Consider the following 16,267-nt stretch of genomic DNA (forward strand, 5'->3'; position numbering starts at 1 on the left):
GGAGCCCCTGGGGCTACAGCCTTCCTTACCTTGTGGAAAGGGGGCTTCCTCAAAAGTCTCCAAGCTGTTCTTTCACCTTGGAAGGGTTTTCAAAAGAAGGCCTTGGGTGATGACTGACAGGCCTCTCATGCTTTCCTCTGGGTGCTGAATCACTCTCTGATGCTTGTAACCACAAGCCCTCCTTCCCCCAGTGAGAAAACTTCCTTCCTTCTATGGGTGTATTGCTCACTCTTAACCCACTGGGCCCCTGCACACTTCATGGCTTAGCAGACACTCTCTCAGATTATACAGAACATTTTCCTCATGACCCAAGCCTGGCAATGGGTCTGTGGATGCAGAGGTTGAAATGACCTGGGGATGAAAGGGAACAGAGCTCAGAGAGGTAACTGGTTAAAGGCAGACTATATGCAGGACACCATGCTAAGTGTGAGTCATTACCTCTTTTGTCCTCACAAAAGCATTATGAGCCCCCGGCCCCCCATTCCAGAGGCTGGGGGCCAGACCCCGCCCCCACCTCCCTTGCACCCTGGAGCCCGCCCCAGCTCCCGCTGCCCCCACCTCCAGCCCAGCCTAACCTGGCTCTCCCAGCCTTCCTGGACAGCCAGGACTCAGTCCCTGTCCCCGGCCTGCGGCTTTAGCTGTCCTCTTCTTCCTGCACCCCTTCCCCAGTCCACCACTTCCTTACCTCCAGCTGCAAGCTGGACACTGCGATATTCAATTCCAAACAAGGGGTAAAGGACCTAGCTGATCAAGGTCCATTTGGCATCAGGAATCCTCATCCCTCCCTCTCCTTTACCCTTAGGAGTTACACTCAGCCTGACTTTGTAAAGGAGACCTTAATCCAGCCTGAAGGAGAAGTGGCTTTGACTCTGCTGTCCTGGCCCTCTCAGTGGGACCAGGGGGACCCCCCCCTACAGTGCTGTGACCTTCAAGAGACTTTACTCCACAACTCTGTATAGCAAAGTCAGAAGCAAACACCTTCTGTGTCGTGGGATGAAGTCCCACCTCGATTTCCAGTGCTCAGGAATAGCTGTGACCTTTGAGGCCCATGGGAGACCCTAATCCTTGGTCCCATGATCTTTGGGCTTCTCAGGGCCGGGTGTGAGGAGTGTGTAAGAATGGGGCCCTGCAGAAGGGGTGGAAAAAAGTGGAAGGAACTCCTCCCTCTCACCCCCCCCACCCCCACTCCCTTCACCTCTGAAGTTTCCAACCCTCTGGCTTCCTCCCAGTGCCAGGGAGAGAGAACCAGTGCCTGCCAGGGACAAAAGGCCCCTCTAGGTCCTTGAGGCCACCCCCCCTGGGATCCTCAGGCTTGTCACTGGGAATAAATAGCCTCAATCTGGGTGGGGGAGGGAGAAGGAAGAGTTGATGTACTGTTTGCAAAACAGACAACAATCCAGCCCTGGAAATAACCTTAGTGCCTAGAGTAGAGATTCAGGTGTCCACAGAGGCTCTCCTTTTCCCAGTGGGGTGCAGCCAAGCTCTCAAAGACTCATTCCCTGCCTGGCTGGGCTCCTGAGTTCTCTCTTCTCCCTTTTCTGAATCAGTCTGGGTTCCAGGTCACTCTCAAACCAGGTTTTCTTTCAAAATTAATTAATTGCTGGTTTATTGTTACTGCTACTGAACTGTAGTGCCATGAGGACAGGCCTTACTCCAGTGCCTTGTACATAATACCTAGCAGATGAATGAAGGACAGACATTGCTTTAATTTAATTTGTGCCCCCCTTTCTATGCTCCCCTCCAGCACAGCACCTGCTGTCTGTAATCCAGGAAGTGAACAGCTAACCCGTGGGCCCTTTCTCTGGCACTTGTCTTGCAGGTGTAGGGGACTCCCAGCCCTGGGGACTGTAGAGAAGACTGACTGGTTGGAGGAGATGACTGGAGTCCAGTGCTTTGGGGGAGGGGAGTAAAGGAGGGAGCAGCTTTCAGAGAGAGAGAAGGGTAAGGAGTAAGAAGGTGCTAGATAAAGGCAGAGTTGGTATTCTGGTTTTTATTCATGGCTTGAATCTTTTATTTTTAAAGATTAATCTATTTATGCATACAAGAACTGGGCTACAGGTCAGAGGTGAGGGGCGGGGCAGTGAGAAGATTCACCAGAGACAGAGTGGGGAGCAGTACAGGCAGATTGAAATACACTGCTGAGGGGGACAGCAGGCGGTCAGGAAAGGTCTGCAGCGCTATGGACATGTGAGCCTGGGATTGAACTCATGCTGCAGTGACTGCTGACAGCCTCGTAGTGCTGTTCTGTAATCTGCTGTCCCACCAGGAAGGGCCCCTCTTGGCCTGAATCTCTGCTGAACAGCCACTATTTCTGAGTTCTTACTTTGCTTCAGTCCCTGTTCAAACACCTTACATATACGAATGCACTGGTTAACTAAAACTTTATGAAATAGGTATCTTTATCTTTGTATTAAAGAGGGGGACTCAGCGAGTAAGTAGCCTATCAAGGGTAGCACAGTTAATAATGGCAAAGCTTGGGTTCAAATCCAGACAAATGGCAAGGCTCATTATGCAAAATAAATAAATAAAAATAAAAGAGAGCTTAGGCCGTAGGTTCTATTTTTTTAAAGATTTATTTATTTACTTATGCATACAGAACTGGGGTACAGATCAGAGGTATAGGGGGTGGTGAGAGGATTTACCAGAGACAGAGTGGGGAGCAGAACAGGCAGATATACTGAAATACAGTGCTGAGGGGAGCAGCAGGCAAGACAGGAGAGGTCTGCTGTGCCATGTGGGTCAGCTCCAGGGTCTTGGATCGAACCTGTGCTGAAGCAGCTGGGGCCAGCTTGTAATGCTGTGCCTCAACCCCAGGGAGGGCCCAGCCCTAAGGTTCTACAGGCTCTGTGGCCCTTTAACCTCTTTAAGACTCAATCTACTCATCCCATAAGAGTTGTTGACTCTTACAAAATTCTTGTGGGGACTCTGCACCTTCCACTTCTTCATGGTCAAGCAGCCAAGGTTCTGCTGCTTGGGCTTGGTGTCTGGAGGTCAGAAAGTGATTTCTGACTTGCCCCTGGGGGGGCAGGGTGGGGCAGGCAGCTTAGCCTAGGGCAGGGCTGTGTCCTTTCCCCTCCTGATTCCCGGATCTCCAGTGGGCTCACATTTCCCTTCTCGCTCTATTTCTGTTGACCCAGGAGGACGTGCCTCCGGGAGGTCTAGAGCTCAGTCACATGGACTCCCTGTTCCTGTTCCCTATTAGTCCTCCCCCCTCCCCAGGGGGACAGGTGTATTTGAGGCAGGGCTGGAAGCAGGGCCTGCATGCTGGAAGACTGGGGGTGGGATCTGGTTGTCCCTTCATCCACCCAGGAGCCCCTGGGGCTACAGCCTTCCTTACCTTGTGGAAAGGGGGCTTCCTCAAAAGTCTCCAAGCTGTTCTTTCACCTTGGAAGGGTTTTCAAAAGAAGGCCTTGGGTGATGACTGACAGGCCTCTCATGCTTTCCTCTGGGTGCTGAATCACTCTCTGATGCTTGTAACCACAAGCCCTCCTTCCCCCAGTGAGAAAACTTCCTTCCTTCTATGGGTGTATTGCTCACTCTTAACCCACTGGGCCCCTGCACACTTCATGGCTTAGCAGACACTCTCTCAGATTATACAGAACATTTTCCTCATGACCCAAGCCTGGCAATGGGTCTGTGGATGCAGAGGTTGAAATGACCTGGGGATGAAAGGGAACAGAGCTCAGAGAGGTAACTGGTTAAAGGCAGACTATATGCAGGATACCATGCTAAGTGTGAGTCATTACCTCTTTTGTCCTCACAAAAGCATTATGAGGTGGTCATTATTTTTACCTCACATCAGAGGTGCTCAACAGGTTCAGAGAGTTGGACATTGTGGCCTCAGGACACAAGCTGATAGGTGGTAGATGTACTACTCAGATTTGGGGTTGACTACAGGGTCCTCTCGTTCAGTGAATATGCCTCTCACTCCATGTCTTCAAGGGAAGTGGTAGGAGTGACTGGAGCTACCACTCTTTGCTGTGATGATTGAATTTCTTTTTTTAAATTTTATTTTTATGTAGAAGAACTGGGGTGTAGGCTAGAGGTGCAGGGCGTTAGAGGATTCACCAGAGATAGAGTAGGGAGTAAAACAATCAGATCTACTGAAATACACCGCTGAGGGGAGCAGCGGGCGAGACAGAAGAGGTCTGCTGTGCCATGTGGGTCAGATCTCTGGCTGGAGATCAAACTCAGGTCAGGCTGTAGCAGTGATAGCTCTGAGTCTTAACCCCTAGGCTACCAGGGAGGGTCAAGAATTTCTTAATGGAGAGAAGCTGGAAAGGTGGGCATGGGCCAGCTCATGAAGGGCTTTTTCTTTCGGTGTTAAGTTACAAATGAGACAGATTTTTATGACTGCATGTGGCTCAAGTTGAGCAAGGTTCAGATTCAGAGGCAGAATAACACTCCACAAGGCAGATCTCAGTTGCTTTCAGCTCTTTAGGCTCACTGGCCCACACCAGTGCCTAGGGGGCTGAGGAGATTTCCCCAGCGCTCCTCAGCTAGAGGGGGGAGACCTCTCTTGAGAAATGGGTACAACAACCAGACTCACTGAAGGTTATTGTCACATGGCACATGGGGGAGGGGCAGTGGGGGAACCAAATGCCCTGCACATAGGTGGCCTTTAACCAGTTACCTGTCTGAGCCCTGTTCCCCTTTGCCCTGCTCACTTCACCCTGTGTCCACACACCCACTGCTAGGCTTGGGTCATGAGGAAAATGTTTTTGTATATTCTGAAAGATGGTGTCTGATAAGCCATGAAGTGTCATGTGGGGTGTATGTGGGGGGGAGAGGGGGCGGGGACAGAAACCAAATGCCCATGGGCAGGGTCTCTGCTGTGCCCAACCTCCTCTCTGTCTTTAGAGGTTAGTTTAGTAATAACACTAACAATACTATCTCCAAATTGATTGTGAACTTGCTAAAGGGTGAACACAGCAATAAGCACTTTAAAAGCATTGCCTCATTTAATCCTTACAATCTGGGTATGGTATTATTACTTCTACGCGTTTCTACAAACGCGGACACCTAGGCTCATGGACGCTAACATTGCCTTGGCTGGGAGCACCTGAGATCAGAATACGCCTCCGCTGCAGATGACGATTGTTTTGTACCGCCTCGGCCATACATTCACTCACTCCCTTGAGGATGTGAGGGACTGAGAACTTCATAACTACTGCCACAACAAGTCCTCCATTCAACAGCGAGCCCTTGCAGAGTCCTATGAGGCAAGCGGGCATGCTATTATTATCTCCTTTTATGGATTAGAAAAATGATGCTCATAAGTCACAGCCAGTAAGTGGCAGAACCAGACATGGATTTTAGGTCTTTCATGTCTCCATGCGGCACTCTTCCAGGTATACAGTAAAAGTCACCAGACTCCTAGCTTTAAAAACACAGCGTTGACAAGAGGAGCAGCGCTATACGGGACTGCGCCTGCGCACGCGCCCAGTCCAGTTCAGCCTGCGGGCACTACCAGCCACGTGTTCTAGGTGCCAGCGCGGAACCCGAAGGCAAGATCTCGGTACACGTGGCCGAGCTCTGGCGAATAACAATTAAGTCCTACAAACTGACCAGACCAGACCTACGGAACTACACTTCCCAGAAGCCTCCTGGGGTAGCGCCTGGGCTCGAGGACGTACTTCCGGGAAAGCGGGCTCCGCATGGGCTGCGGAGAGGAAGTGGGCGGTCCTAAGCGTCTGGTGGTTTGGCCTGTTTCCGGCAGCGTCGTTGGACGTGGGGACTGAGACGTGTGGAACCGGTGTTATCTACTGAGCTTTTTCCAGGCGTGCGGGGACATGGCGGCGGCTTTTCGGAAGGCGGCTAAGTCCCGGCAGCGGGAACACCGAGAGAGAAGTCAGGTAAATCCGCATGGGGCCCACGGACGCAGGCTCGGGGACCCCTGCGCGGCTCTCGCCTCAGCCCATCGCTGCCGCCGGGTGATGCCACCACCTCCGAGAGATGCTGCTAATAAATCCATGCAAATATATGCAATGACGTCGGCGAGACTGGGGTGACGTGCGGCTCCTGGGAGGGGCGCCGGCTGCTCTCCGTTGTAGGGGGCGGGGGGTGGGGGGCAGAATCAAAGCTATCCCGCAAGTTTTCATTGGTTGAAATGAGTGTGTCTAAAGTGACATTCTATGAGGAAGTAGAGGTCGAAGCTCACGGAGCCACTAAGTTGTCCTGGCGGGAGTGGGAACCTGGGCCCTGTCTCCTGGGGGAGGGGCAGCGGTGATGGCAGAGGGCGACGTGGTTCCTGCAGATCTGCCACCAACCCTTCTTGTCTAACCCTGACCCTTCTTGTCTAACCCTGCCGTGTTGATGTTTTCCTTCCATCTTTCTTTATACAGAAAAGAGAACTGGCCTAGAGAGCAAAAGTGACTTGCCTGGTCCCAAACACCACATTCAGGCAGAATAACCAGCTGTAGGTTTCTGTGGAGGGGGTGTCTGTGTGGGGAGGAGGGGAAACTGGCTTAATATTTGCAGAATCAATTTCTCCATCTCGCTGTTCCCGTCAAGTCCCATAATACCCAACCAGAGGCCCTTAGAGATGTCTGGTCCAACTTCATCTTACAGATGGGGAGGAGAAGGACACGGATGTATTTGGAGCTGGTGTCGCTGACTGCTGGACTAGGACTAAGGTTTCTCTCTTAGTCACAGTTCAAGCTTCCTGCATACTTATTAGACATTGTGCGCTGTGTGCGCTCGCTGTATGCTCAGTGGTGTGCTGGGAGCAGTCGTGTCATTTGTCACATGTGGACCTGTCTAAAGGTAGTAGTAGCAGCTAGAAGTGCTTGCTGTGTGCCAGGGCTAGGCAGAGTGCAACAGGCTTGGTGCTCATTATCCAACTCTCAAGTGTGGAAATAGGTACTAGTATTTTTTCATGTTTGCAGATGGAGAAACTAATGTGTAGATAGGTTAAGTAGTTTACCCAAAGACATATAAGACATATAACTAGGGCTGGGAAGTGGCAAGCCAGGTATCAGGCAGTTTTATGAGATGGGACATAAAAATGCCAGATGAGGAGTTTGAGTAAGAAGAAGAGAGATGATCAGAGAAAGTATTATGGTGAAATTTTTTGGTCTTAGAAGGCAATGGTAATAGCTACTGCCTTCTGAGCACTATTCCATGGCTGGGCACAGCCCTACATGCTTTACATGGGTAGCTCTTAGAATCCCACAGCATCCTTGTGAGGTGCATGTTGTCCTCATCTTACATGTGAGGAATCTGATGATGAAAAAGATCCAAATACTTTGTTTCCATGAGTCCAGAATAATACTTGTAGTTATTTTCCTTTAGCAGAGAAGACAGGGCTTTCAAGACTGGCCATGAGCATGACATGACCACGTCTGAGTGTAAGTAGAGGGTCTTTGAGGGACAGTTGAGGAGAAGGACATGCTGGAAAGGTGGGTAAGCTCACTGACTAGAGCTCTCCCACTTGGTAAAATTTGGACCTTGTTGTATAGGCAGTGGGAAGTTAACAAACATATTTGGATGGAGGGCTTTGTGTAACTTCAGGTGCAATACTTCTTTTCCTTCTAGACAGCAGATGTACATTCAAGTGAAAGTAACAGAAGCCAACACCTCATATTCTCGCCCTTTCGACTCTTGAGTTTTCTTTCTCCACTCTGTCAACCTCCTTGTTATCAAAATAAAAGTGATCTGGGGATTGTGTGTTTAAATACTTAGTTATTTATTTTATCACTTCAGGGATAAAAGATGAAAAGCCTCTTGAAACCCCATTCAGATTAAACAAGTTTAAACAGTAGAGAAGTGTATGAATGTCTTTAGAAATCTCAAATTATTTAGCCCAGAAGCGGATACACTTTAGTGAGGTGGGGGAGAATAGGCTGCGCCCCAGAGTGAACGGGTTGAGTTCTAGCTCTGCTGTTTAATAGCTCTGTGTTCTTGGGCAAGTCATTTTCTAAACCTCATCATTCCTTTTCTGGAAATCAGTACCTGTGTTCTATGATTGTTGTGGGGATTATGTGAGATTGTGTGTAAGGAGCATAACGTTTTAACAGAGTAAGTGCTTAATAAGTGGTATGTTTAGGTGCGGACAAAAGCATCTAGCACAGACCCTGGTATACATTAAGTGTTGAAAACAGTAGCTTGTAGAAGGTTTAATATTGTACCTTCGTTGTTAGTCAAGTTCTGTGTCAGAGAAAGTGTTTCTGTAACACTTGGTTTTCTTTCATACTTTGTACCAAAGGTACAGTGATAATAATAACCATTGCTGGGCACCTGCTATGTGCCAAGCCAGAAGTAGGCCCTTCCTTATAAAGGCTCATTTTGCCCTCACAGCATCTTGTGAACTAGGTAATAATCATTCTCTTATGTTAGGAAACAGCAGCTCAGAGAAGTGAAGTGATTCACCTACGGTCACAGGTTATTAAGAAAAGGTAAAGTTGGTTTTGAACCAATTCTCTGGACTCTAAATTTAGCTTCTCTACTGCAATTGCTTCCCTGTTACTATGTTTTCCCTTCGTAGTATTTTATAAGCCCATGGATTAAGCTTGTAGTAATTTTAGTACAGCTGGCAACTGCTTACTTAGTGCCGAGTCATTGTTGCCTCTCTGTCCTTAATTGGTCACGAACCTAGCCTGCTGGTGACCTCTCTGGCACCTTCGTGGTCCCTCTCATCCTTGGACAGAGCCTGTTTGGGGGAGAAAAGAGGGGGTCGCAAATTGGCTCCAAGGATTTGGGATTTCTGAGCACTGCAGACACTCTTGTTTCTCTTGCCTGTTGGTGTCATGTTCATTTGGACACATTTATCCTTACTGAGGAAACTAAGCACCTTTTTTCTTTTTTGTCTTCTAGCCTGGTTTTCGAAAACGCCTGGGACTGCTGGAGAAAAAGAAAGACTACAAACTTCGAGCAAAGTGAGTTCAAGTTTTTCTGGTCCAGGTGCTGCCAAGAATGCTTCCACCTTCCCTGCACTGCAGGGAATGGCCCAAGTGTCCAACAGGGAATAACTTCCTGCCATTGATAAAATGGCTAGGGCTCTGGCAGCCTGGCAGTGACTTGTCTGTGATCCTAAACTTCTCTTTGTTTAGGCAGAGTGTTATTTAACTGTAATTGCATTGTGGATTTTTTTTATTATATTGTTCTAGATCATTTTCTCATAGTAGCTTTGATTTGCTCCTGCCTTGGTGTTTGAGCCAAAAATTGAGTCTTTCTTCTCTCCCTTTTCTTGAAGTGCAAGATACAATCTAAGATTCCAGTTATTTAGTCTCTTACGTCACCATATGTATGCTATGGAATGAAGAGATGTGATAGATGGATTCATAAAGCTGAGTGTGGGTGATAATGAACTGAAAACATTTTGTAAAACAGTTATCACCATTCTTCTTCTTTTGCACTTTTATTTGCAAAATACTTTATAGTTGTTTGTTAGTCATGTTCCTGGTATGGATGGAGATGGGTTGAGTGGATTGCTGTGGGCCCGGAGTTTTAAGGCTAACAGTGATAACCTAGTGCTGTTATTAGGTCAGTTGTGCTCTAGGATATTTATGATTCTTACACTCATTGCTCCCAGTAACTTTCTGGAATTCTGTTGTTATCATACCCATTTTGTAAATGGAGTTACAATTGACCAACTTGTCTGAGATTACTCAGCCAGCAGTGGTGAAGTCAGAACTTGCACCCAGATAGTCTGGTTCAGAGTTCTTGCTCCTAGTTATGCTGCTCTACTACACTGTGTAGTTTCTGAATCTTAGTGCCCAGGTGTGCTTCAGAACCCGTCTGAGGACATTTAATCTGTTTTGCTTGGTATTTCTCTAATATGAAAACACACATGAGATGGGGACAGCTAATTTCAGGCAGGCTCATGATAGGAGAAAACCCTATAAAGACCCGAGCTCAGTATTAGTAGTGACGGAGTGTAGATGAAATCTAATCATTGATTTGGCTTTTGGTGTTTTCATTTTATGTGAACTTTAGATACTGGTAAAGTTTGCTTATTGTGAGGTTTCTTGTTTTCTGCTATGAACCTTTAAAATTGCTTTTTAGTGACTACCGGAAGAAGCAAGAATACCTTAGAGCTCTCCGGAAGAAGGCTCTTGAAAAAAACCCCGATGAATTCTACTATAAAATGACTCGGGTTAAACTCCAGGTGGGTGGTGAATGGGTCAGTTGGTGTCTTGAGTTCCACTTCAGCAATGGAATAAGGATGGGGAAGAGTACAGACGAGAACCTTCTGCCTTTCTGTAGTTGCTCCAGGGGCTGTTAGTCAGCAACCAGGGCAGAACTGCCTCTTCATGGGCAGTGTGTATTTCTCCTTCTGAATCTGAGCTATCTTTTGCCTGAAATTGTTCTAAGAGTGGGGACTGGAGGTACTAAATTGAGTGTGCACTTTGGGATCTCATGCATTCAGGTGCTGTTACATATGGCATCAGGTTGTCTTTGTTCCGGCCGTGAGCTGTTCCAGTAACTTATTAATGGTTTAATCTAATAGAGCCTGTATCTTTTAAATTTGGATCTTAGGATGGAGTTCATGTTATTAAGGAGACTAAGGAAGAAGTAACACCAGAACAGCTGAAACTGATGAGAACACAGGATGTCAAATATGTAGAAATGAAGAGGGTGGCAGAAGCGAAGGTAACAACTAAAATGCTTTGTTCTGATGTGTCCTTTGTTGGTTAAGAAGGGAAATAGGGCCTCCCTGGTGGCACACGGGTCAAAGACACAGCGTGCTATCAAGCTATCGCCAGCACTGCAGCATAGGTTCCATCCCTGGCCAGGGAAGTGACCCACATGGCGCAGCAGACCTCTCCTGCCCCACCTACTGCTCCCCTCAGCAGTGTGTTTCAGTAGATCTGCTTATTCTGCTCCCCACTCTGTCTGTGGTGAATCCTCTCAACCCCTACACCCCTGGTCTACACTCCAGTTCTTGAATGCATAAACAAACAAACAAATAAATAAATCTTTAGGGGGAAATAAGGCAGAAATAGAAGCCACTGAGTCAAGTTATAAGTTGACTTTTGGCACTTATAAAGTATGCTTAATTGTGATAATGCTAGAGAAGTAGTGTCAGTGTGGTGGAGTGGGAAGAGCTCAAGTTAGAGAGTGAGACAGACTTAGGTATGAACTCTGCCTCTACTGTTTGATAGTCCCATGGTTATGGACAAATTAATCTCCCTCAGACTGTTTCCTCAGTTCTGTTTCATAGAATTATTGTAAGGGTTAGTGAGTTTTGTGTTGGTGCTGTATAAATTTTAATGATCCTTTCTTAATTTAAAGAATGCAGCAGATTCTTTGCTGATTGGTGCTAATGAATGGAATGTTTTAAACTTTTGTGAATTCATTTCTCCAGAAGATATAAAAGGAGACCCTATTTTGTATTGTAGAAAATTGAAAGACTAAAATCAGAGCTCCATCTGCTGGATTTCCAGGGGAAGCAACAGAATAAGCATACATTTTTTTTTGACACCAAGAAAGAAGGTACGAAATGTTTTGAAGGTTTCTGGGACAAGTTGGCATATTTTCTGTGTCCAGTGGCAATAGATATAGTGTCTTAAGGATTGTCTTGACTTATAGTTGAACAGTTTGATGTTGCAACTCACCTGCGAACAGCCCCGGAACTAATTGACAGAGTCTTTAATAGACCCACGATAGAAACCTTGCAGAAGGAGAAAGTGAAAGGAGTTACCTATCGAAATGGATTGAAGGTAAATTTCTCCATTTTTCTCAGTTCCAAGTTTAGAGGGAATCTAGATTTTTTTTTTGTTTTGTTTTGAAACTTCATTTAATATCATTATTTGTGAAAATAAGTTCCCTTAGAAAAGAGGGCTTGATGATGGGATGGAAGTGAAGGAGGTTTCCTGGGCTTCTGAGGTTGAAGGATGTGTCGCATCGAGGCCAGGAGCTTAGGTTCTGGTCTTTAGATCTTCAATTGAAACTTTGCTTTGACCCTGGGCTTTATCTTTTAATGCCAGTAACAGATACCGTTTATTATTATTATTATTATTATAGTTTATTTTTACATCATTTTGTGCCTTTTTCCATCTCAGTTGTAATCCCTGTGGGCTTCCCATCACCAAATCACCCTTGTGTCATCACCATAGAGATACTAGTGGTTTTAGAGTGTAAAGAAGGGAGGGATGCTGAAGATTAAGGGGTTTGGTTATACCTTGATGTTGAACCTTTACCAGTGAATACTCATACCAAAGTCTTTCGGATTATGCATTTGTAACCAAAATTTTATACAGACTTTTCCTTATGGTGCTTTCCACCATTAACTGGGTTTGTGCAGAAGACATGCTTTTTCCAAAGCCTTCTGGAGTTGAACTCTCACTTCTGACTGATTTCATTTAAAAAAATGCTGTCAATGTGTTTCAAGAAGACAGCTGTTCTGTTTTGATTTGAATCATTTACACCGCATCAGCTTTGCTTCCAATGTTTAATTTCACAGCAGTTTCTCTAGCTCAGAGGCAGCTAAACTTGCTTTAGTAATATAAATACCCCTAATTAGTTTGACTATATTGGGTAATCCCATAAATTTGACAGTCTGTGCAATAAAGTGAAAACAAAAGCTGTCTGAAACCACTGCTGTGAGACTCTGTGAGAATCGGTGAATTGTTTTAAGTCTGAGGCCCTGCAATATTCCCCTTTATGTAGATAATACTTCCAGCTGAGGAGCCAGCTGACTAGTGCTCTCATGATAACCTGACTTGTCAGTTAGTTGTATTTTCAAATAACCATGTCACTGATGCCTCTCAGGTGGACGAAGTCCCTACTACTGTGATCATTTCCAGAGAGATCAGTATCCCAACTCCTACGTGGAATCGTTTACCCTCATACCTTCTGAGAAATTGAGAAGGTTCAAATCTTGTCATTTTTGCTTAGCATTTCTTTTGATTGTTAAAGGCAAATTTATTTTAATGAAGAGACTGTTGCTGAGTGGTTTGTTTGGGAGTTTTTTTATTCTTTAATTGGGCTTTGAGAAGTTTGAACGCACTCATCCCATACTGAAATTGTGTGCAATAATTTCCCCAAATTTAAGGACCTGCTGGTCTTTGAGGTGTCATCAGCAGTGAGAATTCTCAAGTCAGTTTCTGCTGAAAATATCCATCTAGCCTCTGAGTTCTGTGGTTTTCAGATCCAACACCCACCTGGCTGCCCTCTGGTCTCTCTTCACTTTGTGTGGGTGTCCAGTGCTGGTTCATTCCTGCAGCACCTTAGGTAATGGTACATTCACGTAAAGGTGGAGACAACTTACTGTAGTAGTGGAAAGATTCCTGGGATCCGTGGGACTTCAGGGATAGTCCTGGCTCCACTCCAGGTAAACCATGTGTCCCTGGGCAAATCTCCAGGGTTCCTTTCAGCTCTAGTGTGTCATGTTCCTGAGACATACCTTTATAGTGTCTCCTTACTGCTCTGGTGAGGAGGGGTTGATGAGACCTTTATGCATCTGGGCTGAAGTGCATTAAGAAACAGTTTTTTAATTCACTTTTATGCTGTTATTTATCCTACTGAAAATGTGCATGTTTCTTCTGCAGCATATAGCTAAAGAGAGGCAAAAGCAGTATAGCTTCCTGACACAGAGGATTGAGCGTGAGAAGAAATTGTTCGTGATTGCACAGAAAATTCAAACACGCAAAGACCTTATGGTGAGGAATGAGGACCTTAGACTCCTTGTTTTTTCTCTCCTTTAAAGGTCTTAACGGCGACTGGATTTTAGCTGTGTGTAAATCAACCCCAGTGAAAATGCCTGCCCCTGAGGGGCAGTGTATGTTACCCCTTGGGGCAGTGTTGAAATGTTCTTGATTAAGAAGGTAATCAGGGTCTTATTAGTCAGCACTTTGGAACAGCAAAAGGTAGGATCAGGTAGCATGTGAACTTTCTAGCTTATGAGCAGCTATCTGTAACATTTAAACAGGTTAGCAAAACAGAGCATGTCACTCACTGATGTTTAAAAATAGACAACATTGTGTAATTAAATAGTAGAGCTAAGGACTGTTAGATGCGCTTTCATGTTATAGTCATTCCTCTGAATGTCAGGTTCTTGGGCTTTGCACATCATTTAGGTCTGTGTTTCTCAACTGGGGCTCTTTGGAGAACAAGACCTACGAGGAACGGTTTGCGTTCCTTTCTTCTCATTTGTCCCAAGAACTCCACACCAAGTGCTGTGAGAGGTGCCCAAGGGAGAAGCTGATTTGTTGCAGGCAGGAGTGCTTTAGGGCCGTAGGGCTTTGTCTTTCCTGAAAGTTGAGAAAGACTGAATTAAGGGCTCTTTATTTTATTTAGGTGTTTATTTTCTACATTTTAAAAGGACAGGTTTATTAGGAAAAGGGGAAAGAAATAGAGAGGAACCTGCATAGTCACAGGCAGGCTGGGGAGCTGCTAAGGTAAGGGCTTTTTAATAGGTAGTTCATTAATCTATTTTTATAAAACCTGTTTACTGATGTCCTTTTTACTTTTTTATAGGATAAAACTCAGAAAGTAAAGGTGAAGAATGAAACAGTGAATTCGCCAGCTATTTACAGATTTCAGAGTCGTCGAAAACGTTGAAGTGTTATGGATATGAATTCTGTGTTCTTTTTCCAGTAACTAGAGATTCCATTAATCTAAATGATGTGGTTTTCCTGTTTGTAACCATAATATATAGATCTGACATTTGATATATTTCTATGAGCAGCATAAATGCCCCTCCCCCCCATCTGACTATTTTGGGTTGTGAAATCAGTCTTTCATTTTATTATGAACTTTGTAACCTCATTACAGCAAATTTGGAAAATAAATGCATTCATTATCGAACCCCATACTTATTTAAGAACAGCCACACATTGTGTATTTACACTGCCAGGACCTAGGGCCATGGAGGGAACCACCAGCAAGAACATTCGGCTTATTTCCTCCCTTTGCAAAGGTAGCTACCGCTCTTTTGTTTGTGTTTTCTGTAGGTTGTAATTATGGTGAACAACTTATATTCTGTGTCCACTTCACTGTTAAATCATTAGTTCTTTTCCATTTTTATATCACTAAATTTTTTTTATTACAAAAGTTTATTTTTACCTCATTTTGTACATTTTTTTTCCATCTCGATCACTAAACTTTTAAAAAGTAATGATTTCATAGTAAAAATTTAAAAACCTTTAATGTTTGCGTAATGTTTTATGCATTGAATAGATTTATTTTACCTTCATTCGTTCATTTAGTGGATATTCAGGGGGCTTCATAAGTTAGCCAAGCTGTATACGTACAGCTGCAGGCAGAAACACTGGGAACTCGAACTTGCAGGCATTGCTTTATTGATGAAGGGCAGATTGGGGCAGAGCAGGCCCTCTTCACTCCTGGTGAATCATGATACTGAGGCCAAAAGTGGCTCGGCGTAGCCCTTTACCCTGGGATACAAACCCCAGAGTGTGAGCGGCGGTTTCCTTCTCCGCCCACAAGCTCCCCTTCCCTTCCCTGTCCATGTGTGGTGGTAAGCTGTGGCCATCAGGACAGGGCTGTGCGTGCTCAGAGAAAACAGTAGCGCAGCAGGGTTTTGGGAGGCTGGCTTACTCCTGGGAGCTGGTTCCCTCCGTCTAGAGAGGGAACAGCTGTGTGTAGATTTTAGATTAAAAAAGAAAAAAATCGTTGTTGAAACTTAAGCTATAAATTCCCACGATGGTGAGGTTCCTTTACAAAGCCTACAATGAAAACCTATTTCCTCAGAGTGTACCCAGTAGGATACATATCCGGGAACCTGGAAAATAGGGAGAAGGGCCGAGGAGTAGGAGCTTGGAGCTTTTTCCTTCTGGAGGGGATGCTTCCCAGTGTGTCTGTGAACTCCCCTTTGGGGAGGTGCTAAGCTAGGTAAATGTCAGTAAGTAAATGTTGACTTAGATGGAGGGGTCTGGACACTGAGTCCTGAGCCAGGGAGGGACTCATCACATGGGGGTTGGACAGGAGTGAGCAGACCAAGCTGCGCTCCGTTCTGGGACAAAAACAGCTTGCTGCTGCTGCTCCGACTCTCTTGCCCCCACTAGGTGGGAGGAGGGTAGGGAGTGCTTCAGTGCTGTCTCATGAAGCAGGTGCCCACACAAAGGTACACATGCTTCGCAAGCACTCACGTGAGCACACACTAGGCATCGCACCGTTCAGTCCTCATAAACAGGTACGTGCACATCCACGTACCTGTGGCTACGTGAACACTCGCTGGAGTTTCACACACACGGGCTACCCACACCACACAAGTCTTTGCATGTTACACAGGCACACAGCGATACTTGAGGCTTGTGCACAGGCCAGATGGAGGTAGTCAGAGCTGGAAGGAGACAGGCCGTCA

General features: G+C 45.8%; 1 protein-coding gene across 1 annotated transcript; it reads left to right on the forward strand.

The window, feature by feature from the left end:
* Window positions 1–5,709: 5,709 nt before the first annotated feature.
* On the forward strand, window positions 5,710–14,657 carry UTP11L (UTP11-like, U3 small nucleolar ribonucleoprotein (yeast)). Its single transcript, XM_004678821.2, has 8 exons — window positions 5,710–5,855; window positions 8,815–8,876; window positions 10,006–10,108; window positions 10,480–10,593; window positions 11,343–11,436; window positions 11,533–11,663; window positions 13,494–13,604; window positions 14,422–14,657. The coding sequence occupies exons 1-8, from the start codon at window positions 5,793–5,795 to the stop codon at window positions 14,503–14,505; spliced, it is 762 nt and encodes a 253-aa protein (XP_004678878.1). The 5' UTR covers window positions 5,710–5,792; the 3' UTR covers window positions 14,506–14,657.
* Window positions 14,658–16,267: the final 1,610 nt, after the last annotated feature.

The sequence above is a fragment of the Condylura cristata genome, unplaced genomic scaffold (genome assembly GCF_000260355.1).
Source record: "Condylura cristata isolate star-nosed mole 26May11 unplaced genomic scaffold, ConCri1.0 scaffold00008, whole genome shotgun sequence".
Classification (NCBI taxonomy): Eukaryota; Metazoa; Chordata; class Mammalia; order Eulipotyphla; family Talpidae; genus Condylura; species Condylura cristata.

Bases quoted from the DNA above. Each gene is read 5' to 3' on its own strand.
- UTP11L (XM_004678821.2), top strand. From the start codon at position 5,793: ATGGCGGCGGCTTTTCGGAAGGCGGCTAAGTCCCGGCAGCGGGAACAC. The intron at 5,856-8,814 runs GTAAATCCGCAT...TTTGTCTTCTAG, and splicing joins AACACCGAGAGAGAAGTCAG to CCTGGTTTTCGAAAACGCCT. The intron at 13,605-14,421 runs GTGAGGAATGAG...ACTTTTTTATAG, and splicing joins AAACACGCAAAGACCTTATG to GATAAAACTCAGAAAGTAAA.